This window comes from Onychostruthus taczanowskii, unplaced genomic scaffold, assembly GCF_017590055.1.
Source record: "Onychostruthus taczanowskii isolate IOZ18803 unplaced genomic scaffold, ASM1759005v1 scaffold12, whole genome shotgun sequence".
NCBI classification, from domain to species: domain Eukaryota; kingdom Metazoa; phylum Chordata; class Aves; order Passeriformes; family Passeridae; genus Onychostruthus; species Onychostruthus taczanowskii.
The window spans coordinates 5,212,096-5,239,876 of NW_024498351.1; the positions used below are offsets into that span (position 1 = coordinate 5,212,096).

The 27,781-nt window shown below is 38.8% G+C and overlaps 1 protein-coding gene across 1 annotated transcript in view; it reads right to left on the reverse strand.

Moving 5' to 3' along the window:
- DCHS2 (dachsous cadherin-related 2) overlaps positions 1–27,781 on the reverse strand; it is a 101,346-nt gene that overhangs the window by 15,935 nt on the left and 57,630 nt on the right. Inside the window, exons 4-14 of the mRNA XM_041427803.1 lie at positions 24,705–24,941; positions 22,373–23,392; positions 20,834–21,009; positions 20,355–20,454; positions 14,802–14,959; positions 12,884–13,718; positions 11,726–11,965; positions 7,674–7,808; positions 7,219–7,428; positions 5,149–6,006; positions 309–416 (exon numbers count right to left, since the gene is read on the reverse strand). Coding sequence (XP_041283737.1) covers positions 309–416; positions 5,149–6,006; positions 7,219–7,428; positions 7,674–7,808; positions 11,726–11,965; positions 12,884–13,718; positions 14,802–14,959; positions 20,355–20,454; positions 20,834–21,009; positions 22,373–23,392; positions 24,705–24,941 — 4,077 coding nt within the window. The remainder of the gene's footprint in view (positions 1–308; positions 417–5,148; positions 6,007–7,218; positions 7,429–7,673; positions 7,809–11,725; positions 11,966–12,883; positions 13,719–14,801; positions 14,960–20,354; positions 20,455–20,833; positions 21,010–22,372; positions 23,393–24,704; positions 24,942–27,781) is intronic.

Below are 27,781 nucleotides of genomic sequence, written 5' to 3' on the forward strand. Positions count from 1 at the left end.
TTTTTGGGAAACTGTATGATGAGAAACAAGCTGGAATCTCAGCTTGAATCACAAAGCAGTAGTTTATCAACTCCCAGCACCTGGTGATCAGCAGAAAATCAGAACTGAGTATTTTAAACAGGTACACTGGTGCTCAATTTCTTTTTACATCAAGTTTACGACAGTACATGGATTTACTAATGACCTGCTCAATGTACCAGAATTATTACTAGGGAGTACTCTTAAGATATCTAGCCCTTGTTCTTGTGGTAGGAACTTGCTAATGCTCCAAAATACACACAGACACCTGAAAAAATTATAAAATGTACCTGTAACAGGGTGTATGGAGAATATTTCCCGGTCACTGAAGATGCTGTATTTTATGTCTTCTCCTGTAAATTTGTGTTCATAGGCTTCTACTGTTAGAAGTGATGTACCTATGGAAGAAATAAGACATTTGCATCATGTTTACCCTAGAAGATTTTGTTCTAATTGTATAGCATTGATATTAATATCAGATGCACAACTACATACTAGGTAGGTGCTCAGTCATTAGTTTAGTAGACAATAAGAATAATTCTCCATGATTTTTCCTATAACGCAAATTCATAGATAAAGCACTGCCTATCCCTCCTTCCTCAGGAAATTACACATCTGATAACAACTTTACTTGCCTAAATAAAATTATGAGATACAACCTTTCCTAATTGCAAACTCACAGGAATCATTGGACTTCTCTCTTACCTGAAGTCTTATCTATTTTGTTGTTGTTGTTGTTGTTTTGGTGCATCAGGTCACCCACAAATGACCAGAAAGAGTTTTGTTTGGTTGGTTTTTTTTTCTCCATTTATCAGGATTCAATTTGGGTTTTTGAACAGTACCTTAAATTAAATACCCTTCATAATTTTAATTAGTCACCTTTTGACAAAGATAAAGAAAAGATGAAACTATGTGCATAGCTGTGTGTCAATTCACATGGACTCCAAATTCCATGAAAAGACCAATAATTTAATATAGAATCCAGGAGACATGAAATACAAATCCTGTTTGGAATAAAATAAAAGGGAAAATGTGGAACTCAATAAATTATCCTGCTCAGAACCATCACATTTAACAAAAATATAGTAAATTTTATCACAACCTCCAAATAATTATTCTTTTCAAGTGACTTACGAAATTGTCTAGCATATATGGCCATTGGTTTTAATGTTTTTAATTATTTAATTAAATTGGAATTGCTTCCATGCAGCTGTGGTGGAATGAGGCAACCTGAGCTCTTTCAAACAGCATTAGAGGCAACTAGTTATTTTATTATATCACAAAGGTCATAGTCAGTGTCCTGGATGCCACAGGAAAAGACTTTAGTATAAAAAATGAGAGGAAACATTGTTTTTACAACAATCCAATAACTTTTTTTCTTTCAGCAGTTACATATTATATTTTAGAAACCAGAATTTTTCAATTAAGGGTTTACTATTTGCTCTCAAAATCTGTCTGCCAAAAGAAAAAGTATGCCAAATTTGACATGTGATTTTCTGTACTTGTCAATGTACTTGTAAGATATTTACTAGAAAAGCTCTGAAATCAACATCTATCTGTTCAATATGTAAAGAGAGATATATGAATGCTGACCTAGAGTTTTTTAGGAACTAAAATAAGGGGCCGCAGTTTGAATTTTCATTGCCAAGCAAATTTGATTTACTACAGAAAACTGCAAGGACAATCATTCACACCATCCTCAGAGCAGAGTTAGAGATAAAAACTCCACAGTCTGAAGGTTTTTGTCTTTATCTTTTAACACTCTCTGCATCTTTTTGTTTATTTAAGAAGAAATACTACCAGAAATAAGGAGCAGCAGCATTTCTACTTGAATCCTTGTTTCTCAGAGGTTAGGTTAATAAACTCTTTTTCTGAGTCCTCATATCCTAATCTTTAAGCTCCACATTTTTCATGCAGATAGAATTGTTTAAAACTTCTTTTATAGCAGAGTACAAATCTCTTGTTCTAATGCCCTTCACAGAAAATGATTCCTCCAAACAGTGAATTTTTACAGTTCATTGTCAAAAAACATGACCAAAGTGTGAGGTCAGCTGTGACATAAGCAGGCCCTATACAGATAAAGAGCAGTAGAAAATGTCCATCTGCTGGAACTCGCCATTCCAATCACATGCAATTCAGACATTGCCTCAAGCAGAGGTCACATCATGTAGCCCTTAACACAGTAAAATCAGGGAAAGGGAGCTTTCTCCCTGCAAAACACATTGAGACTGAGATCAGCACTGAATAGATAGAGCAAGGCAGCAGGGAGATCAGGTTCAAAGCAAAAGCAGTCAGATTGGCTTGAAATGGTAGGCAATTGACCTCTAAATTAGTAAAAAATATTGAAAGACATGAAGAGTGATGTAAAATATGTAAATCTAGGTTGTTTTTCAATTTAATCACATACAGTCTGACTTCATATGGAAGTATCTCAAACTGTATTATACAGCCTAGATCCCACCACTATGCCTGCAGACTCAAAACCAAAACACAGCAGAGTGAACAGCATTTGCCTACCTGGCCAAATCAGCACCAAAACACTTGCTTAATTCTTTGTTAGGGCATATATGTTTTATATATATGGGGCTTTTCTTATATGTATGTCCTAACACCAGCACCACACAGAGCTGCTGTATCACTGTAGCATTTTCTTCTATCTTCAGTCCTTATTATAGCAGTCTCTTTTCACTGTCCTCTGCTATCTAACTTGTGCTCATCCTTGCCATTATTTCTTCAGACCTCTTAATTGACATGAAATGAAAAGCTGAGCATGGAGATAATGATTCAAGGACCGTCTGGACACAATCCTGTGCCATGTGCTCTGTGATGACCCCGCTTGAACAGGGAGGTGGGACCCGATGACCTTTTTGGTCCCTAACCCATCCTCACCCACTCTGTGATTCTTTGACTTAAAGAATGAGGGGATACATATCTGATACCTAACAGAAAAAGAAAATAGAGGAGTCAAGAAGTTTTACTGGTGAATCTGTCTCCAAGTGTTAGGCAAACAACCATTCAACTAAAAGTTGGGTAAATAATAAATGTTTCTTATCCTCTGAAGAGCACAGTCACCTGATTATTTATTGATTAGCTTCTAAGTGCCTGCTGTAGTACAGTTTATAATATTTAAAGACATTAAATATTCAATATTAAACAATAAAAAATTAGAAAAGTGGGGTTTTCTAAAGGTCATCAAACTTGGAGGTTAAACACTTAAAGAAAATGTGACCCCAAGGACCAGTTCCTGAGGCACTTGCCCATTTGATGGGTTTATACTCAATTAAAACTAAGGACCCTTGGCTTTGGTTTTTTGTCATTTATACTGTTCAAATTTTAAATTCTTTTTAAAATAAACATAGCATTTTTCCCCTCAATCAGTTAAGGCAGAACTAAAATTATGAAAAGAAGCCACATTTATTAATACCAGTTCTACAAATAATCAGTATGTAATGTAAATCTTCCCTGGACTGAATACACTGGTACCATTCACATTTGTAGGGAGTCCCAGGATCACATCTATCCTATAAGCTAACTTCTGTAAGAGTTTTAATTACAATCATGCCTTTCTTCCCCACTGAAATGTAAAATATTTGATATTTATTTATGCTTATGAAAAAAAGGAAAATAGTATAAACAGAGACAAACAGTACTAGCATTTGGTAAAATCTCTTATGTTCTTAGAAGAATTTGATCTTCTTAGCAAATAGAAGTATTATTAAACAAAAACTAACATTTTGTGATCAAACCCGCCTGTTTTTACCCTGAAGCTTTGCTAAATTTCCTTTAATCAAAACAACTTAAATTGAATCTTAATTATATTTCTATAGATTGAATGGGAGAACACAATGGCATTCTGATACCACAGTTCCTTGGGGCATTTCTGTAGTTTCAGGCTGGCATTTTAGCCTGACCCAGGAACACATCTACACTTGAAAAAATCTAGGATCACAGCAGTTTATCTATTGCCATAAAGCTCTGATCTTTATTTTCTTTCATTAAATGTAACAATTAAAAATTTGGCTTGTAGTCCCAAACAAGCACAGAGGAAGGAATGGCTGAATAACCACAGCAGTAATTACTGCAACAACCATCTTCACCCTTCAGTCCCTCTTCTGTTTGCAATCATCCAAGAATATTGATTGGTTTTCCAAAATTACTAACACATTTCTTATTTACTGATTCATAATCCAATATACAGGCTGTTACTCAAGATCTAGGAATCCACTAGTCTCACAAAACCCTTAGGATATAAGGGAATACTGCTTTTGTTTTACTGAGGGTAATATGAATTATAAAAGAAAAAATTACTTGTTCAAGGTGAATCTCATGAGCTGTTTTAATTGAGAATATAGTGCAAGTCAGATCTTTAAACACATCTGGCCAATTAAATAGTGAGATTTGTGGACAGAAATATGTGAAAGCCATTCCTTTCTGCCCCTCATCAGGACAGAACCAATCCCTGATGCAGGAGAAGATACCACATCTAACTGGCTGGAGGCATAACTATTAATGTTCTTTGAATGATGAAAAGTAGAGCAGTAATTCTCATCCATATCCAGAACAAACCCAAATAAATCTGTAAGCACCTTGTGACTGAAGCTGGTTGGTCTACAGGTGACATTCCATAGTGCAGTCTCTACCTAGAAAGACACTGTAGAAGCATGTCCAAGTGACCACGTACCAATAGCCTCCAACCTTCTCTACCCCATCCTACTCCCCTTTCTTCTTCTTCTGCAAAGTCCAAAACTTCAGTAAGGTATTTATGGAAGCTACTACAGTTTGTGAAGGGTTTTGTGAAAAGAATAAATGCCAGGTTGCAACTGGTTCCCAACACTCAACTCATCTGAGCTTGTGTACACTGCCCAGTGAAACAACAAGTAAATGCTGTCCACCCATCATTAAAGTAATTTTGCTAAATTAATAAACACACTGATGATTAGACAATGCCTCCTCCATTGCATCTTCTTCATGCTGGTGCATTCGAAAGGGGCAAATTGGTATTGGCTACATCCACATTAACTTTTCCCTGCTGCTGCACAGAAAAAAAGGTTTCCCTATATTATTCATTACAATTTCCATTCCAAAAGGAGGAGAGATTGGCGACTACAAGAAGAGGGATTTCACGCCCACCTGCTGCACTGTTCTCAGGCACACTTGCTTCGTACAAGCTGTGGCTGAATGAGATCACCTCCTCTTGCTCTTCTGTAAAGATAATGACCACAGCTGTGGCTGTTCGAGGTGTGATGCCTTGATCTGAAGCTGTCACTACCAGCTGGGTACTGAAGTCCTTGGAAGCCAAGGGCCCCCGAAGAATGATGTCACCTGTCTTCACATCGACCTGAAATACAGTTTCTGCCATCATCAAATTAAAAACAACAGTTCCATTTGATCCCAGATCCACATCCTCTGCTCTCACAGTGGCTACTGTCTCATTCACAGCAGTTTCAGCAGGCACAAAGACCCTGATAGGATTCTGCATAAAAACGGGATCATTGTCATTGACATCATTAACGTGCACCATAACACTGACAGTGGTGCTCCTTGGAAAATGGGTGCTGCAGTCACTTGCCACAGCCCTAAAAGTGTACTGGGACTTGGTCTCCCTGTCCAGTGCCTTTGTAGTAATGATGGATCCTGTGACACTGTTGATGGCAAATGCTCCATAGGTATCATCAATAAGGGAGTACATGACTTCACCATTCAGGCCAGCATCTTCATCAGAAGCAGAGAGCTCCAGGATGGCTGAGCCTTCCTCCAGGTCTTCTGTCACAGAGATTTGATACTGGGTCTTCGCAAACAACGGGCTGTGGTCATTTTCATCCAAGACTGTTAGATAGAGCTGTGCAGTGGAGGTCCTTGAGGGACTGCCTAGGTCATGGCACTCAATTACAAGAGTGAAATTGCTGATGTCTTCTCTGTCTAAGCTACGAGTGACCAGCAGCTTGCCCGACGTGTTATTTAGTGTGAAGTATTCTCCAACATTTCCACCTTTCAAACACATAAAAAATGAAATGATCACAAACAACTACTTTTAAAAAAGAACCCCTTGTGAATGCTCTATGCTAATTGCAACAACAAGGTCCAATTGCTCATACAGCTGGTGTGCTCATGTGCCTTTCACATATTTTATTTTTTATACAAATTAAAACCTGTATTTCATTTAAATGAGTGAGTGGCAATGATAGCAAATGCAGAATGTCATAACAATTTACAGACTGGCCTTTTGGCCAGATGCATATCTTTTTTTCCCAAACCAGCCCACCTATGCTGTTCCATGAAGTGACCTCTTCCCAACCTTAGTTACAAAATCCACAGATCTATAAAGCATTGCTGACAATTGTAATTGCTTGTTCCTTGTTCTCTTCTACAAACCTATCTCTTGGAATTCAAGGTCATGATTTGGGAGCACTGGGAATAAAAATGAAGCAGTCAACTGAAAAGTCAGCATTTTTAGTAACAGTGAATGGCTTACATACTTGATAACATGCAGAAGGACCAAAGGTAAATAAATTAAATGTCATAAAGATCACAACATTAAAACCAAGAAAACAAAGGAATTCACAACTGTTTCTTCAAAGAAAAATGTGTTGGTTTTTACCACAGTAGCTCTCTGCCTACATTTGAGCTATTGCTGAGAGCCACAAACCAAAGTAAGCACAGCAAAGTTGTACTTGTCCAAAGATACTACAGAAGGCTTTGAACAGTTGTGGAGCTTACATTGGCATAGTGGACACAGGGAGAGTTTGGCAAGATGGAAGCCAAGTATGACATTACTAATTGCTGGGTGAAAGAAGCTCTCACGAAATAAAGTTTAATAAATAGTGTTAAATAAATTTCAATTAATTCTTGGGTATATTTTCAAGGGAATATTTACATTCAGACTTCTACAACTATAACAAAAAGGACAAAAATTATGCCTTAATGATTAATGTCTCGTTCCAGCATTTGGTATTTTTTTTTTTTTGTTTCTCTGTTCTGCACTATTTCAAATCCAGAACGCAGAATGAAAGTATGCCTGGGAAGTGCTTATTAGTGCTGACAAAAGGGTGAAAGATCTCGTTTCTTTTCCACATAAAAGAAGCATGTGGACAAGATGGGAGCTCAGGAGGCCTGGTAAAGTCAAGACTAGCCTAAAACTTGCATGCTGCTGTTTAAATATTTCCCTGATTTATAATAACAACATGATGGAATATAACTTACCAGTTATTTTGTATCTTAGAGCTCCATTATTGCCAGCATCCATATCTACAGCCCGGATAATGTAAACAACAGAAAGCTGTTGGTTCTCTGGAATAAAGATCTCAGAGGGAGGAAGAAGAAATGTGGGAGAGTGATCATTTTCATCCAGCACTGTGCAGATCACTGTCACGGTGCTTGACAGCGACGGAGTTCCACTGTCCCGAACCAAAACTAAGATCAATAAAAAGAAAGCAAATTTCGTTCAGTGGTTGTGGTTGCAACAATAGATGTTCTTTAATAACATCAGAGTAGGAGAGTTATTTGTGCTATACAAAAAGCATATGCTCTCCTGTACTGGAAAAATCTTACCACTTGCATCTAATTCAGAAGGCATGAAAAAAGTTATGCTGATAGTAACACCTCACTCACTCTCACTTCCCACTCTAGAGGCGTTCATAGATATTTCACACTGCTACCTTTAATGCTGAAAACCTCCTGGGTTTCCCTGTCCAGTGATGCAGCTGTTATGAGTTCTCCACTCTCCGAGTTCATCTTGAATTTCTCATAACCAGTTCCTGGTAAGATTTCATACTGAAGCAAGGAATTCAGCCCTTTAAAACAGAATGGAAATCTTAGTAAAACAGCAATTCTCCTCACATTCAGGTCTACTTATTTGTCTCTTTCTATTCCCTCCAGGTTCTTCTGAATGACAATTCCATACAGTTCCTGATCAGACCTACCAGTTGCAGGGATATTAGCCTTCCCATCTTTGTCTAGGAAATAGGCTAAATCTTTTAAAGGTTTTAGAAACCATTCTTTCAAAGTTGCCTGCCTTAGTTGAACAGGAAATGAGACTCAACATTCTTACCTATTATGATTGTGAGATAATTCCTTTCATATTTCTTCTCATTTCAATATCCTCCCAAAGAAAGTAAAATGTCATCTCCATCACACTTATATTATTACCTTTAATGAGTTTTATCCCATTTTATACCTTAAGGATTTGACTATTGAGCCCTTATTTTTTTGAAAATTTTCTTACATTCCGGTCAACAGTTCTGTGTTTTTCCCACCCAGAATTAGTCCTTGAGTAGGGCAGGGACAGTTGGTACACCTGAAAAATTACATGATACTTGTCATATGCAAACACTGCCTGCCTGTTCTCATCTGCTGCAGTCAAGCACAAGACAATCTGCACTGGAGTTGATGGAGAAACACCCATGTGAGAGAAGAAACAAAGCCTACAGTTTTTAACACAGTCAATTTCATTTGCCTTTGAATAGCTTTGTTAAGTGGTTGACAGTGCTACTGAAATTTGATTAAGAGAATTACTGCCGTGAATGCATTCACACCTAAACTAAGGGAGGGATGTGTACAATACACAGCAGGAGGAAAAACGACTTACAGAAATCCTTTCAGCTTTACAGAAGAAGGAAGAAAAATCACATCAGTGAGGATAGTAAAGGTGAATGTCTTCAAAGTCTTAGGTTATATTTATCTGATCTGCCCATATCAGATAACATTCAACTAAATTTTAAAAGCCATTCACAGTTTTGCCTACATTTATCTATCCTTTATCACCGATATGCTATAGATGAAAAAGAAAAGTCACAAAGCTGCAGGTCTGATAGCATCAGCTTCTTGCCTCCTGCAATTGAGCTGCTTCAACCCTGTTCCTTCTTCAGCAGATTCCACAATGGACACTATTCACAACCAGGCTGAAAAAACATGGGTGCCATCCACGTTGATTATTCACACAATGCTGAAGTTAAAACTTTTAATCCTTAAAGAACACAGATATGTGACATCTTAATTATATTTATTTACCAAGCATTTACTGACTCCTTTCCCATATCCCCCTGCTAGGAGTGTAAAGGAGCATTTGGAAATAGCTGCACACCCCCTGCCCAGGAGTGGAGCATGCTGACTCTATACATGCACACACCACAGCACAGCAGCTAGCACATATGCACTCAATCCAACCTGCTGGTTAATTATTCAGTAGCACTGGTCACACTTTAGGAGGTGAAATTACAAACTGAAATAAAAAGGGTTCCCCCTGCCTCAAATCCAGATTCAAGTCTCATCTTTATAGGACTTCACAATAATGTCTAATGGATGTCTCATAACTCAAAGTCAATGGTTCCTATTAACCTTTAAGATTTTTTTCCTAAGGCTCCAGACATAACTATTGAACCACAGAAGTACACATCAGCTTAAAAGGAGACCTTGCCAAATGCTAGTTTGGTTTGCTAGTTTAGTCTTCTGCGAAGACCTACCTCAAGCAAAAACCCTGACATATCTTAAATATGCTGCTGGTATCTTTGCTTTGCCATGTGTATTTTTCCAACATGCATATTTTCCAATGTCAATGTCTTTTACACTTGCATTTACTGATGCTGAGCTGTCAGATGTCAGCTGGGTAGGGGTGAGAGCATGGAGGGCTCCCTAAAGTCTCCCAAAGTCAGGCAACACAGAGTTGCAGTAAGTGCATATGTTGTAATGTCCAGGAGGGAGGTAGCTGAACAAAAGTTTTCAAGGATATTCATGTGAAAGAAAACCATTCCAAAGTCAGAAGTTTTACTTGTGATTTCCCCCCAGAAAGACCCCCTTCCAGACACAGAGAATGAAGGAGAAAGGAAAATAAAACAAAAGGTTGATAATGACTGGTTCCTCCCAGTGGTCACTCAGGGAACATACAAAGTGAACAAAAAAGTGTGATGGGACAAAGTCCTCCACTGAGAGTATGCAAATATTAATGGGAAGTGAACTGCAAAACTGCAATTTAAAGAGTGTGTTAAAAAAAATATATATATAATGAAAAAAAAAAAAAAAAGGACACCAGGACAGGAGAAAATTTATTCCAAAACTGTGTTCCAAAAACATAAGAAAAGCGAGTAGCATTATATTTACATGACTCCTATAGAAATCAAATTTTCTTACATTATGAACATCCCTTCAATATTAATTTGAAACAATGGTATGACACACCCACGACATGGGGCCAAATCATGCAAATATAAGAAAAAGACCCAAGAGAAGGACTGTGGTTACGGGAAAATATACTTTAAAAAAACAGCAGGAAGGAACCATCAGCCACAACAGTGCTCCAGCCCAAAGTGTCTGCACAGGCAGGCACACACTGTGCCACCCAGTACACTTGGAATGCCCTTCCTCTTCACCCTGCCAAGCCACCCCAACTCCCTCCCACTAACTGCTCTGGAAAGTTCCTTTCTTCTGTATTTCCCACAAAATGTGAAAAAAAATATAAGGGATGGAAAAGGAGGGAGAAGAATTCAAGCAAATTCTCAGTTGTCTCCTTTATCTTCCAAACCTTTCTTCAAGTATCACTTTTTTTGTGATCCACAAAAGAAATAAAATATTTGGAAGAGTGAGATACAGAGGCAGACTGCAGTACAGCTCAGCTGTTATGGAGACCATAACAGACAGGGATACCTACACATTCCTAATTCCTAAATACTTTACATACTTGTGGGGAAATGTCCTTTCTTCATAATAACTCTGCTGAGCCCACATCAGCCTTTTGTAATCAATATGTGCTCTACATTAAAATTACAAATCTTACTGAATACATAAGATTATTTTGCTAACAAGTTCCATTATCTGTTTTTTAACATAGCACAGTCTTACACAATTCTAAAGAAAGTGAACCCACAGTAAAAATGAAGTAATTCACAGAGCTGAGACTACCTTTGGGCCAAAGATGGCAGTATTGTAATATTTAACTCTCTTTTAAAATTTTATTATTTATCACACAGACTTATACAAGTACTCCAGCACATGGACTACCTGTGACATCATATGCTATGTATTTTAGACAGCTGAAAAGAGCAGGCAGTTGAAGAACTGGAGGGAATTTTTTGTTGCTTAGCAGACTCTCTCAGGTTTAGTCCTTGCATGTGATTCACTGAGGAGATGAACGATCCCCACATCTTATTCATCCATTCTGTATATTTTCAAAAAACAATGCATTAACACACTTTAGCATGCAAAGGCCTCTTTAAAACCCGGAGCAGCTTCCACTATCCCTCACAGTTCAACCAGCCTGAAAATCTTGGATGACAGTGCCCCTCTCTGGTCAGAAAAGATAAGTGCACATTTGCCGGCTCTTACAAAACCGGGCTAGTGAACTGCTTTAAAACGATCCAAAATGCTCTGATTAAGATCGAAAAAATGTTCAAATATCAACTTTGAGTTGAATATTGTTTGTTGCTTTACATCAAAACACGTTGGCTTTCTTCACATGAAACCTACAAAACGCTGTGTCATACAAGAAGATCTTTTACATTTAATATAACCATCAGAGCTGAAGCCACCCCAAACTGTAAGTCAGAATAGCTGCAAGCTCTAATTAAAGGTTGAGAGTCTGACCCAAAACTCATATTTGGAAACTCAAAAGACATACATTGCCTTGGGAAAAGCACAACATCTGTACACACAAGACATCAAGATTGGATTGGCCTACTATGGTCCACAAGTAAATTACAAGCAAAAGGACACAAATTACCTGCATCTCGGTCCACAGCCTCCACTTTTATGACAAACTCCCCTGGATCTCGGTTCTCATGAACTGCAGTCTCATAAAGTTGCTCCAGGAATTTCGGGGCCTCATCATTCACATCAAGAACAATGATGGTTAGAACTTGTGTGGCAGAGAGAGCTGGGCTGCCGTCATCAAGAGCGATGACTGTCAAACTGTAGTGCTCCTGAACCTCACGGTCTAGAAACTGGGCTGTAGTCAAGAGTCCTAGTTTAAAGAAGAAAGGTTTTTAAAAAGTATCCTGGTCCAGGTTAGGAACCCAGCTGCTCCAGCGCTCACAGCTTCAATGTAGCATCACCTTGCCATTGCTGCAAGGCTTCTGGACTTTGCAATCATTGCCTTTGATTCCCTCTACAGTGCTAATTGGCCCAGAAATACTGCCTTTGGCATCCAGGGAAATTGGGATTCATGGAAAATTAAAGTGAATTTCAGAGATTGCTTTTTATTTAACTTTGGGCTTAACTTTTTAGCTATATTTAACTTAAATATTTGTCTTCTTTTGCACGTAAGTTATGCAGTTAGGAACTCTACAAATCAGTGTCAGCTGATTCAAAATCAGAATAAGAACTAGAAAATATTACAACAATTAAAGTGATACTTGCATTTATGAGAACATGGTATAATAGTTAGGAAGCAGAGACTTTCAGAGGGCTGAAGAATGAAATTCATCAGCACTTTGAGCTTCCACTGAACACGTTCCACCCACAGTGTAATGCAGACTCCCTGATCTCAACTTTGCCTTTCCTCATAGGTACATACCATAACATACATGTGTGCACGTGCTTTAAGTATGCATCACGCCAAAATCAGAATGAAGTATTTCACTGTCTGCATTTTCTTCCCACCTTCCTCAATGCACTATTGGAGGATGCCCCAGTACACCTACACAACACAGTAACAGTGTTATGCCAAAATTTTTGAGCGGAGTGTCACAGTGCTTGACCACTGTGCTCTGCACTGTCCTGCTTGTGTGGTGCTCTGCCCAAGGCAATCACTCCTGAGGACAATAAGTCAGCTGGGCAGAGTGCCACACATGTGGTATTTCACTGTTGTATGGTAGGCTCTCCCAAACGTTACTTTGAGAATCACAACACAAGAAACCCCAGAGACAAGAAAATATGGTACCTGTGATTTTATCCAGTACAAACACTTTGTTTTCATTGCCTGAAAGAATGTGATATGTAACTTGTCCATTTCTTCCCTCATCAGGATCCTTTGCAATTATGTGGTGTACAAGGAAGCCCACCTCCACATCCTCCATGACATAGGAAAGAGGCGAAGACATAAAACTGGGACTATTGTCATTGATATCTAAAATAACAATTTTGACAGCCAGGGAATCCAGACGACGATCAGTCAGATTTTTTGCCTGGTCTTCTGCAAGCACTGTCAAGACCACAGAACGAGTAATCTCCCTGTCCAGTGGAAAAGCTGTGGTCAAGGTGCCATGCAAAGGGTGAATAAGAAATGGATTTTCACCTGTGTTACTTCTTTCTAAGGAATACTCTATTTTGCTGTTCAGAAAACCACCATCTCTATCCTTTGCATTGAATGTGTAAACCAGAGTGCCAATGGGTACATTTTCTTCTATGCCAATCACTACAAAGTCATCTTGAAAATGTGGAGAATGATCATTCTTATCTTCTACATCAATACTTAGGAAGACAGTGCTATTTTGTGGGGGATTATTATAATCCTTTATAATAACTTGCAAAAGAAAGTGCGAATCTGTTTCATAATCAAGTTCCTTGGAAAGATAAAGGTCTCCTGTTAAGCTGTCTATTTCAAAATGAACATTATCATCTTTAGCAATACTGAAATGCACTTTCCTGTTAAGTGCTAGATGGTTACTTGATGCCTTCAGAGAATCCAACACTTGTGCAGGTTTAAAATTTTCAGGTACAACAAAGTGCTTGAAGTCCTGAAAGAAGCCAGATCTCCCGCTGGAAAGTGGGATCACCTGCAACCAAAACACAAAGACTGCAGTATTTTCCCACTGCTGTTATGAATATTGTAATGTGTAGTGGCCTGACCCTGGCTGGATGCCAGGTACCAGCAAAGCTGCTTTCTCACTCCCCTCTGCCACTGGAAACATAATGAAAGTTCATGAGCTAAGGACCAGGAGAGATCACTCAGCAAATACCATCATGGCCAAAACAGACTAGAAATAGAGATATTAACTGAACTTATTGCAAACAAATTCAGAGGAGGATAATGAGAAGTACAATACGAGCTTAAAAACACACCTTCCCCCACCCCTCCCTCTTCCTCCAGGGGTGCAGGGAGACAGGGAATGGGAGTTACAGTCAGTTCATCACCCAGGGTTTCTCCCATTGCTCAGGGAGAGGAGTCCTTTAACTCTGTTTAACTTGGGAACAGCATTTGCCTTGCCCGGACTGAAGCTACAAGCTATCTAAAATTAACCATCTTTAGGGTGACTTGAAAATAGTAGCCTCAATAACATTCAGCCTCTGACAGAGGAGTGCACAGGTGGCCTGGACAAAGCAGCCCCACTGTGGCTCGATGAACAGCAGGTGGCTGGCTATGGAATGAGCCCATGCTGCATTTCACACTCCCACGAAGAGCATCCCTGTGTAAACCAGCACAAAGAAATAAGATATCCTTATACAAAGTTATAGACACAGAGTTTAGAAAAGAGAGCAACTTAGTGGAGAAAACAAAAAAGCCTACTCTCTTCCCCACTTTCAATCCCACTTGATATTTTTCTCTCTGCCTACCTGGATATTTTCCTCCTATTTCCCAGTGTTTCCAATGATCTCCTAAAGCACAAGCATCATCTATTTGCAAGATGATTCAGAATGCTGCTGTGCATCCTTAACAAATCAAAATGAGTCTGCCCTCTGACTTCCTCCCTCAACAGAAAAACAGCTAAGGAAAATTACCACTAGACAAGGTGCTTACAATTTTGAACTTTTTCCTTTTTTCAGTTTATTTCCCAACCTTCTTCCAAAATTGTTTTTTTTATTCAAAGAAACTAAGCATTTAAGGTAATTAAATCTATCTGTACAAGGTAAATAAGTACCTGGATGTAAACAGCAGCATGCCCTTGAAGCGAAGGCATCCCCTGGTCCTTGGCTATCACCACCATTCTGTAGTCACATCTCTCAGCATGTGACAGAGGCCGTGTTGTTCTTAACTCTCCACTGACAGCATCAATCTGGAAGTATCCTATATCCTCTTCTGTAGGGTAAAAATGGATATGTGTTATTGCAAATCAGTAACAGCGTGCCTCCATAGTACCGAACATTGTAACGAACAGTGCAAAGGAGCAGGACCCAGAGGAAAGGAACCTGCTGCACTCATTTGGATCTCTCTGGCTTGTTTGGTTCACCTCCTCTTCCTTCATTGAGTACTTACTTATTATAAACCACTTAATGTGGATTTAGAAAAACATGGGGAGAAACTGCATTGAGTACTAAAGCAACAGCCCAGTTTTGTACCAACTTTACTCACACCAATGATGTGTGCATCAGGAGGGTGACAGATAGCCCAGGACTGGTCCTCCTATTTCTAACCTTGGCAGACAGGGCCAGAGAAAGAATTAAGTCTTCGTCTCCAAACTGGCATGAAGGGTTGAGTGTCTCCTGTGACTCGCAGATTACGGGGCCAGCAAAGAGCACTGCTGACCCCTATGATACACCGTGACTGCAGCCATGCCTCCTGCCCTCCCCGTGCTCCGTACCAGCCGCCAGCTGGGGGCAGCTACAATCTTACAGTAAGCTGTTGCATGTGAATATTGGAAATTATGCTTGTATCTTTCATCGAGGACTGGTGGCACTCTAATAATAAGTGGCTTTTAATTAAAGTTATTACTTGCAGCCACATCATTTATTTGACAGTTGCAAAGAATTATTTTAACACAGATGAATAAATAGCTCTTCATGACTTAGAATTAGAGAATCATTTAAGTTGAAGAAAAGATCCTTAAGATCAAGTGGAACCTTTAACCCAACACTGCCAAATTCCCAAAACCATGTCCCTAAGTACCACGTCTACATGTATTTTAAATACCTCTGGGGATGATGACTCCACCACCTCCCTGGGCAGCCTGTTCCAGTGCTTGACAAATCATTAAGTAAAGAAATTTTTCCTAATATCCAATCTTAACCTCCCCTGGGAAAAGAGACTGATACATAGCTCCCCCATGTTCAAGAAATAGACTACAAATTACTTCCAAATTTTAGTAAAATGGAAAAGTATCTATTACTCTGTATACATCACCAGAAACTCAGAAAATTACAATTTTTATATGTACTTCTCTCTTAGAACCCTATCCAAACAACTTTCTGGTATGTGAATTTTTAATAAGGTGTGGTAGTGGGTTAAATAAAGTCATGCAGCATAAGAACCGCTATTACAGTAAGCAACTGTAAAAATAAATTCAGTGCAGATGTAGCACACAAAACACGCATAAACAACTATATTTCCATAGGCACCTAAGTGAGCATGAAGCTGTTCACGTTCTCCAAATCTGTGCATTCAAATTAGTTAACTACACATATAGATGTGTATCCAATTATATCATCTGCAACTGTAAAATATTTGCACCTGTAGCATTTGAAGAAAAAAACATTTGGCAAGCTAATTATAAAACTGGATTTTCACAAACAACAAATAGGAGTTTTTTGCAATATTGTTCTGCTATTTTTTGCGTGAATATAGCTTTCTAATTCTCCATCAGTCCCTTCTGAGTTGAGTCTTGCTGTCTGGAACATGAACAAGGAAATTGCCAAAAAAAGGAAACAATATATAAAGACAATCATATTGAATGAGACAGTCTTGCATTTTGCATTTTTTATGCTAGTTTCAAAATATTAATGCTGTTATATTACTGCTTTCATAAATAGCTTTTGGTTTACTTTCCTGGTGTAGGTCCCAACAATATGTCTACAGTCACAGATCTGCTGTTTTGTTCCATAGAATGTTTAATGACATAAAATCCCAGCTAAGCAAAAGTCACAGGAGATATGAGAAACAGAACACAATGTGAATTGCAAGTGTATATTTTCAGTATTTTGCTAAAATCTACACTTACCGTTACACCAAAGTTCAAATATTGCATGAAATAGTTTTGTACATATTTTGGTGGCAATAAAAGTAACAAAAATGTCTGAAAATGCTGGAAAGAGATATTGTATAGAAGAAAAACCCCTTGGGACTTCTATTTTGTAAGTGTTTCACATTTTCATTTTTTTTATCTGATACCACGTTATAAAAACAGTCAAAACTGAAATGCCCCATATCTGGTTTTAGTATTATTATCAATCTATTTTTAAAATGTATTCCAAGTGTAGCCATTTGACTGAAATTCAGAAACAACTTTTACACTGAGAAAAAAGTTTAACACCTGTACAGCATTTAAGTCATTGGTCTAAAAGCTCATGCTCACTGCATTTCCAGAAATATTTCTTTAGCTCTCATCTCCATAAGTCATCTGAATTAGACAACTGCTGCTTATATCATACACCCTAAATATGTCCTTTTGTACCTGAGGAGAAAAGGAAAAAAGTATAGGAGAAATGGTTAAGAAATAAGGAAACTGGTAAGAGCAGATGAAGCATGGAACAGAAAAAAATTGAATCTCTCAAAAACTAGACTCCCATGGCCACAGTCTCTTCTTGAGTTTGAAAAGGTAACCTGCCAATAAATACATATGTTTTTACAATTAAGTGTTTCACCTCTGTCTTGTCCAGTTGTTGGCCAGACTTTCATTTACATGAGGTTCTCCAAAACTCAGACATTCTTTCAGCTCTGTGCTCTCAAAGATGATCAGAGAAATTGTAGTTTAGAACCAAAATGAAAAAAAAAAATGGTGCCCTGAGAAACATCAAGCAATGCCTTACTGTGAACTTTGGCTGGCTGAACATTCAGGCCTTACAGAAAATGGCATTTAGGCAAAATGGCCCAGAAAGCAGGCAGAAAATAACACTAAAGATTTCTCAGAGATTAGTGACCTCAGCACACAGTGACAGTTAGCTATGTATTTTTACCTGATTTTCTGAACAACTATTTCTTTCTTAGGCATTAAAATACTTAGTGACCCTGACCATGTCCTTCTCCTTTGAAATGATGGAAAAGTCATTTCCTTTAACAGAAAAGAGGAAGGCAAGGCCATGGCTCCCAAAGAACCTGAACATTATGAGGGCTTGTGCAGAAATGTAGCCCTCTACAAGTCTATGAATGCTCCCTGCATTCTGCTTCCAAGTCATTCTGGAGAACAAGGACTTCTTCACAGACACATGGACAGCACGTGCCAATTTGTGCATGTTAGCAGTGTAACTAGGCTTCTCTTGGCACTTGTGTAGGCAAGGGCTAATGTTGCATTCACATAATTGCTCCAAATATAACTGTAAAAGCCTCTGTCAATGCTAGACTTAACACAGAAAGCAGTAGTTCCAGATGCCCTATAAATACACACTAATTTCTGTTATAAGTGCTATACTATATCCTATTGACACTCATAAAGAAGAATAGGCAAATCACTTTCTGACTGCCAGCATCACTAAGGAATAAATAGTACACACAGCTGTGATTAACTCCCTCTGCATTAGTGATACCACAGAAGTGGAAGTAGGGTCATGTGACCACCCACTTCCATACATACACATTTTTAAACTATGGTTTGCTTTGATTTTCTAGGAAGAGGAAGGGGCGTTTTGAAGGAAACACCTCCCTGTAACCCAAAATTCATCTGGTGTGTAAACCTCACAGTTCTTTTACAAATTTGCCCTCATGTATTTTGTTGACATTTGCCATTAACATTCCTGCATAGCTTAATATATTGCTCCTATCTTAAAATTTTTTAAGACCTCAAAAACATTAAAAATTACCCAGCAACTTTTACAAGCTTAACAGCTAACACTGACACTTGCAGCTCTCCATCTTGTGGCAGCCCCATGACTGAAGAATAGAGCACTGGTCTGTGTGGAGTCCTCCAATTAACCTGCTGTCTCTCTGTTTAACAAATATGGCTGTAAATCAGATCATGTTCCTTCTTCATATTTAAGTACTGAACAGTGTCCCAGAACAAGAAAATACTATTTTAAATATAAACCAGGCAAAAACTTCACCATGAAACAGAAGACCAGATGTTAAAGTCTGTGAGCCAACTAACAACAAAAATTAGTATCAGAGAAGCTCAGCTGTTTCTGGATTTGTTTATCAGGAAAATATCTATATCCAAGGCTGGGAGGGATTTTTTAGTGGTTTTTTGCATTTGAAATGGGGGAAATGGGGGTGTGTTTGCTGCTGGTTTTATGCTTTTGTTCTTTCCAAAGACGGCTTTTGCAAGACCAGTCATATTTTGTGTTGCTAGTAATTTTTATAATTTGAACTCTTACTTACTCCCCTCTGGGGGCTCTACAGTGAATCCAGTAAGAAAGTCCTATGTGCTGTTTGAAGTAAGGGGATATAGTTAGATACATGAACAGGCAAAGACCCCTGAAAAACACTTCCTGTATTGCCTGGCCATCACTCTTCAAACAAAGGGTTGCACACTACTCGTTCCCTTTTTTACAAGGGGGAACTTATTTGTGCAAAATATTCTTACTCACAATGCAGAAGTCTAAGACACCATCCAATTCCCTCTGGAATAGGCAGCCATTTATATCCAAATTAAGGCAATTATGTTTTCTTGCTCTGATAAAACTGTAAAATCTATATGCAAATTACAATAGATTACAAATCACAACCTTAAAAAGTATTGATTACATTAAACTGGTAGAATAGAACAGAAACCAAGCAAAAAAGAAATAGTTCTTCTCCTGGGAACTCTTACTGTTTTGAAGCAATAGTGAAGGAAAGCAGGAGGAACAGACCTGTTTTCCTTCCTGATTATAGATGGAGTTCTCACTCATATGAAAGCATAGCAAGTGGTATGCAGCAAATCCAGACATCACATCTATGTCTCCTACCAGTATTAATGCCCCAGTCCCACTCATGTTCTAACTTAGAACTGCTCTGTTATTAATTTCACTTCAAACAAAACTGGATCCTACCACTTACCCCAGAAGTGAACTACATGTAGGAATTATGGGGAAAACTAAAGAGAAGTGTTTTCAAGCAGCCACGCTATGTCAGGTTAGCACACTGCTAAACAAAGGGTGAAACCTGAACTAAAACCTACAAACCTCATTGTTTGCCCAGATTATCAGCTGATCCCTCTGATCCCTGTCTCAGACTGTCACAAACAGTTATTTTAGCAGGAAAATTTTCAACTGGTCATGGGGAAAGGGAGATAATTTTTTCTTTAAGATGTAAACTGACTGAAATACTAAACTGTACAGGAAAAGATCATGGTCCTAGTCTTTTCTGAGAGCTGTTTGAACACTCTCTGGCCAGCCACAGAAGCAACCAAACCACATGAAAGATGGGACAGAGAGCAAAGGGAGGAAAGGCAGCTGCTTGCACTTCCTTAAATACTTCATAAGACACATGGTGGTGTTGATTCCTGTTTACAAAGGCAGCTTTATTCTACCTGACACAAAATAAACATAAAATCTTGTATGATGGTTTTTCTAAAATGCTACTTATTTTAATGTATCTTTTTGTATTAATTAACCCTTGAAATTCTTACCTGATTCTATTGAATATAACACAACACCGTTGTTTCCAGAATCGAAGTCTTTTGCAAAGATGGTGGCAACAAGTGTCCCTGATGGCTGCCCTTCCAAAACCTGTCACCAAGCAGTTCATAAATGATTTGAAATTATACACAGATAAAGACAGTCTTAAAAAAAATCCCTTGCCATAACACAAGAGTTTAGTTGCTGCACTATTTTCCATTTCACTAATATTTAGAGTGCGCAATGAGCATTTCAGGAGATGGTTTAATAACAGAATTCTAGCAACCCTCTGTCGCAGTCTGCATAGAGCACTAACTTGAGCATCTTTACTATGGCAAGCTCGGAGGTAGGAAACCAAAAGGGATGCCCTGCACACACGAACAGAACTGCGCTCGTGTTATCTTTGGTGCTACGTGCAGTGCCCCGGTTCGGAAGGGCTCGCAGCGCGCGGTGCAGCCGCGGGGCGGCGCTGCGCGGTTCCCCGCCCCACCTGTCGGCGCAGCGCCCCCTGCGGGAAGCGCGGCGCGTGGTCGTTGCGGTCGCGCACGGCGATGTGCACGGTGGCCGTGGCGCTGCGCCGGGGCCGCCCCGCGTCCGTCGCCAGCACCCGCAGCTCGTGGTGCGCCCGCTCCTCGCGGTCCAGTGCCGCCCAGTTTATGATTTCACCTGACGGCCAAGGAAAAGGGGGGAGAAATGGAGTTAGGCATTTACTGTGTGCTAGCACTCAGCGCATGCAATTATGCATTTAATTCAATGTGAAATAATGACATGTACCCTCTGATACACCTGATCACCAACATGAAAAACTCAGCTTTCCAAACCCCATCCTGCAGAAACATTCTGTCAATCACAGTTTTGCACATTTAGTGCCCTATGACATGTTTTACTGTACACTGGGTGCCCCGAGCAAAGGTATAAAACAGTATGAACCAAAGTGCTGACCTTCCAAAGAAATCCATCTGGCCTTCACCACACTCCAGAACAGATAACACATGAGCACAGGGGTTTAACTGCTGACAAGGAGCCTTTATTAATTATGTACATTAATCATAAACCATTATGTCTCCCATACGTTCTGGTAAATCCAGCACATAAATCTGACCAATATTCTCCCTGTCTGCTTAGCCATACCCAATATAGCCAGAGATTTGTGGTTGACCAAAGCTCATCACACAGGTAACCACGTGGTTTTTAAAAACCTTGGTTAACTCGCAGTATTCTGTTTGCCTGTAAAGTTCCATAAGTGTGCTCAAAAGGAACTTGCTTTGATTTTGAGATTCATACAGAGAGATTCTGGGAAGGCCTATTCACTCCCCATGGGGACTGGACATCTGGAAATAAGAATTTTAAACAGCAGATCATTGCTTCCTACATATCATTTTGCTAAACTGGATTATTTACGATGCCTGTATCCCTTAAAGGATTCCCTTCCTTTAGGCTCTCCGTGCTCTGGTCTCTGGTGTTATATTGTGTAGACATAACCCTTATTACTTGAGGCATTTGGGATTCACTGCAGAGTACATCCTATGCTGTGAAAAATCTCTCTCAGCCAATTTGACTTCTCTGATGCCATGTAGAACATGAAAACAGTTTTGATTTCAGTTACAGAAGCATTCACAAGTATTTTAAATCACTTTGTCTAACTTCATGAATACCTTTATAGTTACTTATGGCTGATCTGTACTTTTCAACTGTACTTGATCACAGGCAAAAAATTTTCTCATATGAACTACTGAAGCTATAACTTAAAACTTCTTTTAATTTGTTTCAGCCAAACAGTGAAACTTATGACCAAGTGACCTGAACAAAGTAATGAAAAAAATAAAATCTTAAGGGCTAGTCCATTCTTCATGAATATATATTGGGCTCATTTCATCCCCAAATTGTGACACTCTGAGTTAAAATATTCATATATCAACCCAAAAGATTGACAGCAGTTCCTGGAAGCTTTATACTTTACTTCTGACGTCTTAGAGAAGGCTGCTTTCCAAAAGCAATATTAGGCAGATTACAAATCATAAAATGCTACCTGTGTTGGAATTCATCTTGAAATACTTTCCATCAGACAAGAGGAAATAGGAAAGCTGTCCATTTCTTCCTGAGTCTTTGTCAACAGCTGTAATGGTGCCAACCACACCACTGGGAATCGGATTTTCCTCAATTTCAAAGAAGTAGCTCTCACGCATAAACATGGGAGAATGATCATTTTCATCCAGGACATTAACTATTATAGATGTACTTGCATTATGCCTAAGGTTTTCATCCTCAGATGTGCTGACCAATGCTCTAAAACTCAGCATCTGTGTGCATTCATAGTTCAAATGTTTCCGAAGATAAATCCAGCCAGTATCAGAGCTGATTCCAAACACAACAGAATCAGTGCTAGGCTCTAAGGAATATGTCAGATTGGAGGTAATGCTTCGTGGATCGAGTGAGTGGGCTTGAACCTGAAGGATTTGGGCACCTGGAGAGGTGGCTTCACTGACTTCTATTTGATACACCAAGCTTTGGAAAACCAAAGTAGGGCCCATCTTCTGCTCTTCAATAACCACTGTCAGCATCAGCAAAGAAGTCAGAGGAGGACTTCCGCAATCTTCAGCTGCTATGAGTAGAGTGTATTCCTGCTGCTTTTCCGCAAACACTGTCCTAGTAAGGTTCACCACTCCGAGACTTGGATCAATGCTAAATGCATCTGACTGCTTGCTTGCAATACTGTATTTGATTGCCCCATTTAGGCCACTGTCTTTGTCTTCTGCATGAGCAATGTAGACAGCAGTGCCGGCAGGCTGGGTACATGAGATTGTTACCTTATCAGATTTGGTAAGAAACACTGGGGGGTTGTCATTGATGTCTATCACTGATATGTTGACTTGAGTGCTGCTGTAGACGGGGGAGTCACCCAGCTGTGACTGAACAGTGAGCACAACAACAGACTGAGCTTCATGGTCAAGCTGTTTCTTGGTGCGGATAATGCCAAACTGGGGGTCGATGGAGAACTTTCCATCCGGATCACCGGAACAAATTCTGTAAGAAACCACTTCTAGTGAATCTAGAAATGGAAACAACAACAAGAAGTATAACAAAAAAATAATGGAAGTGATAACATAAACATTGGCAAGAACATCTGGGGAGAATGCATGCTGTTATATTCAATGGAATAAATGTAAGCTACACAGATGTTTGACATTCTTGGGCTTTTTATGCTTCCTTCTTCCCATCTCTGGAGCCCTTCAGTAAAATATGAATCTACAGTTTGTCCACTTCTGTACTCTTTGATTTTCATCACACTGGTATTATAAAACTCTATAGAGAAAATCACATAATAGCCTTTTGTTTCTCCCTGATCTAAAATACAGAAAAAACACGCCTATAAATTAGTCTTGTGGGAGTAATTTCACTACAGCAAGAAATGAAACAGGTGGCAGTTCCCTGAAAAAAAAAGTATTTTAATAAACTTACTGTTCACGGGTGACCATTGCTGTAACATTTATAGATCAGATGCTACCTTAATAATAAGCTGTCTAAAGATTCAGGCTTACTACCAAAGCCTCGCTCAGGGTGCTGTCTACACCCTGAGGACAGTTCTTCCCAAAAGAAGGAAATGGAAGGACTTGACTAATCAAGCTTGTATGAAACCTTGCCATCTACCAGCTTACATTTACAGATGCAACATCAGGCTGTTATATGGACTCACAGATCCCACTGCTCTGCATAGGAACCAAATATGTATGGCTCTCAGGACAGGGCTCTTTATGACCAAGGACTGTTGGGAGCTAATCCATTTCCATTTACAAATGTTAACAAAACCACATGGATTAAATATATTTTCAAAAGGTCCTGCAAATATTCATCTGGACTTCTCCACTTAATTTGAGACAATATGGGGTTTTATTTGGTCGGTTGGTTTTGGTTTCATTTTTTGAGGGGTGGCCAGGAGCACTTCTTGCAGATCCTCTGAAACTTCTGAATACTCTCTGATTTTAAGTATTGCTCTGAGATTTTCCTTACATGGCTAATGCTTTAACTTGAGCCAGACCGTCACACTTACTTAAATTTTCACAACATGCTTCCTGTCTTCTCATTTACAATTATAGAAATCCATCAGGAAAAAAATGGAGGCAATTGTCAATCTCTATGGACCACCAAGGAGAGTACCATCAATCGCCAATTGTTCTAAAGAGCATCCTGATAAACCAGCCATTACACCAGTTGCTGTAAATACCAAAGTTAAATTCTATTTAGTGCTTGACAGACTGAATGAATAACACAGAGGTTTATGGGAAAAAAATCATCTACAGCTATTTCCTGCTAATGGTCAGAACAAAAATACAACATAATCTCTGACTGAGAACGTGACTTACTTGAAGGCTCTCTGGCCTTTACAGTGCCAATCACGCTGTCTTCAGGTGCATCTTCTGGAACAGAAAAGCTATACCGGGATCTCTCAAATATGGCAGGGACCAAAACAGTCTGAAGGATGTTTACTGTGACAGCTGCATTGCTGGCAGAGGGAAGGCCACCCCCATCCCACGCAGAAACAGTCAGGAAGAGTGCAGAACGTGCCAGGTGGCCAAGAGCTGAGGTCAGGTAAATAATTCCTGAAAGTACACATAAATAAAATAGCACTTAAGAGAGATGTAAGATAAAATTCAGCAGGCTGTCAAAATAGTTTCAACATGTATTGCTACTGTAAGAGAAGGTCAGACCACATGGAAAAAAATCAGCACTCCCAATTCAATTTTTGAGAGCCAAGTTCTTTTCAAACTATTTGATCTTTGCCATTCATCGAGCCACTGAAAGACAGCAAGTTGTGTTTCAAAACACAGTGTCCATAATTCTAATTTAGAAACATTTTAGAAAATCTAATTTTAGATTCAGTTAAATCTTTAACAGTGCTAAATTTTACTACTAGTACTAGCCTATACCAATTTGGAAATGCATCAGGGTGGAAAACAAGTATTGTTTCAGAAGATTAATCTATCTCTGCAAATGGTAAAGTTAATGTTATTTCAAACAGGCTGTAGAGACATTTTGCTTAAGTAGCTCATGAAATAAAACATACACACAAAATGAGTTAAGACCCCAAAATGTAAATCTTAGGAGCAGCAGGCTCTGTGGAAAGTATCTGGGAAGCAATCACCAGCAGTCTGATCACAAGTTTCGGTCAAAATACCCCTTAATAATGAATTCTAAAGTCCGTTGAATTTGCAAGCTGCTAACAATTACATTTTATATAAACTTTATGAAGTAATTACTTGAAAAGAAAATACAATGCTCAGTCCTAAAATATAGCACTTTGGAAGTACATTCCTCAAGATAATCTATTTGTGAAGTAAATTTTTCAACACAAAAATGAAGATGAAAGGTGACCAAATGCAGGAAATTTTTTCTTAGCAATGAGTGTGTTTAAGTAAATATACACTAAATGTTAGAATCACAGTGTGTCAAGCAGTAAAATTGCAGTAAACTCAAATACTTCAACTAATAGGGACAACCTTTTACATACCTACAGATATTTTTAAGAAATCACCTAGTTTTTTGTAGAAGCTGGTGAAGACACAGAACCTCTGGCAGTTCAGTAAAACCAAACCTTTAAACTTTGGGCTACCTTTATAACTTCCTGGGTGTCAAGACAAGTTTAGTAGGGATGATTTCTGCCATTCAAGCTGGACATTTAGTGGTTAGACAGGGTAAAACTAGAGTTAGCTCAACGTGCCTTAGGAGAATCAATGGATGATTCAATGAGTCTACATCTTCTCAGAATTTAGGGTGAATTTTCTAAAATCCATTTTTAAGCAGAATAATAGAAAACACATACAATTTTTATAAATATTAAAATGGGCATGCAGTAGACTTTCCAAATATACTGTGAGGGCACTAAAATAAACTGTGTCTTTACATGCTTAAAATGCAGTAAAAGGGTCTTCAGGATCAAAGGAAAACATTTTTCACTAACAAAAAGGGAAGCTTATTCCAGTGTGACAAACCACACTAAAAGCTCAACAGTGATACATACAGATAGATTTAGGGTTCAGTACTGATCTAGCTCCTTTGCTAACAACTGATGCAATTCTAAGAAACAGCCTTATTTTGGCTTTTTAAAAATTTTTTTCTTCTGATGGTTGAGTTTTATGATTACTTCAGCAGTTCAATAAAGTAGTCCTTCAAGGACATAAACTTTTGGTATTTCCTGAGGTAATCTGAGCAATTATAGCTTGAAGGAAAAAGGGGTTTAACTATTTTTCTCCACAGGATAAACATACACACATGGATTTTTAACACCATTTCTCTTCAATTAATTTAAACCAATCAAATGGACTGTATGTTACTAATTTTCCAACTGGTTATTTTTCTATTGACAAGAATATATATATGTCCTTCTCATTTTAGATACTTCAAGAGGTATGTGGGAACTGGAAAACTTCTACAGAAAAGCATCACACTGAAAATCATACTCTCAGAGCAGCAACTAAAGACTTCAGAATATCCTTTAGCAAAGGGTGGAGCAAACAGAACTCCACTCCAGGAGCTCTGAAGATGTGTTGAAGAGAAATATTTCAGAACCAAAGCTCCTCTGCTGACCTAAACATATTGTAGCACACTCCATTCCAGTTCAGTTCCAGAAAGCAAAAATAAAATTAATAAAAGATTTTGTTTTCTTTCTTCATTCTTTTGCTGTGTCATAGGGAAAAAGGGGAATAGGCAAGTACATCTCACCAACTCCGCTCTCTTTTGCAGGACCAATGACACCATAAGAACAAGGGCAGAATCCAAGTAAAAAGTATGTGTTTTCCATATGGTTCCCTCCAACCTCAAAAACTGTAGTATGCAGAAATTTAATAACCCATTTTGACTTTTAACTGTGTACATTCTGTTTCTTTCAGCATTTGTAGGACAGGACATTAGCTTTGCATCTGGTAATACATAATCTATAGAGACATTTGAGATAGCTCAGCCATATGTTGGTGAACATGCCTCATTAGGCTCTATTATGGCACCACATGACAGGAAAGAAGCCGTAGAAGTAAGCAGCATCTGGGATTTCACTCTGTCTGTGATTAGGTAAAACAGCAGACTGTGACTAAAATGGACAGTCAGGACCACTTGGGCCAAAAGCAGCTGCCAGCACACCTGAGCAGGCTGGCTGGGTGCATTCCATCTGCTGCAGCACGGCACAGGAGGTGCCTGAGTACTACTGCAAAGGCAGAAACACAGAGGAAATTTCAAGGAGTAGGAACTGTCAAAGTCACAGGTTCAGTGTGCGAAACTCAGAGGCATGTCACACTAAGACACTGGCTGAAGATGAACCATGGTTTTCATTTCTTCCCCATTTTGTAAATAAGATTGGAATTCATTATTGCTATTACCACAATCATTTGCAGTCTGTAATTCAAGGCTTCAGAGAACTTAAAAACAATCAGGTTGCTGTAGTACAGAA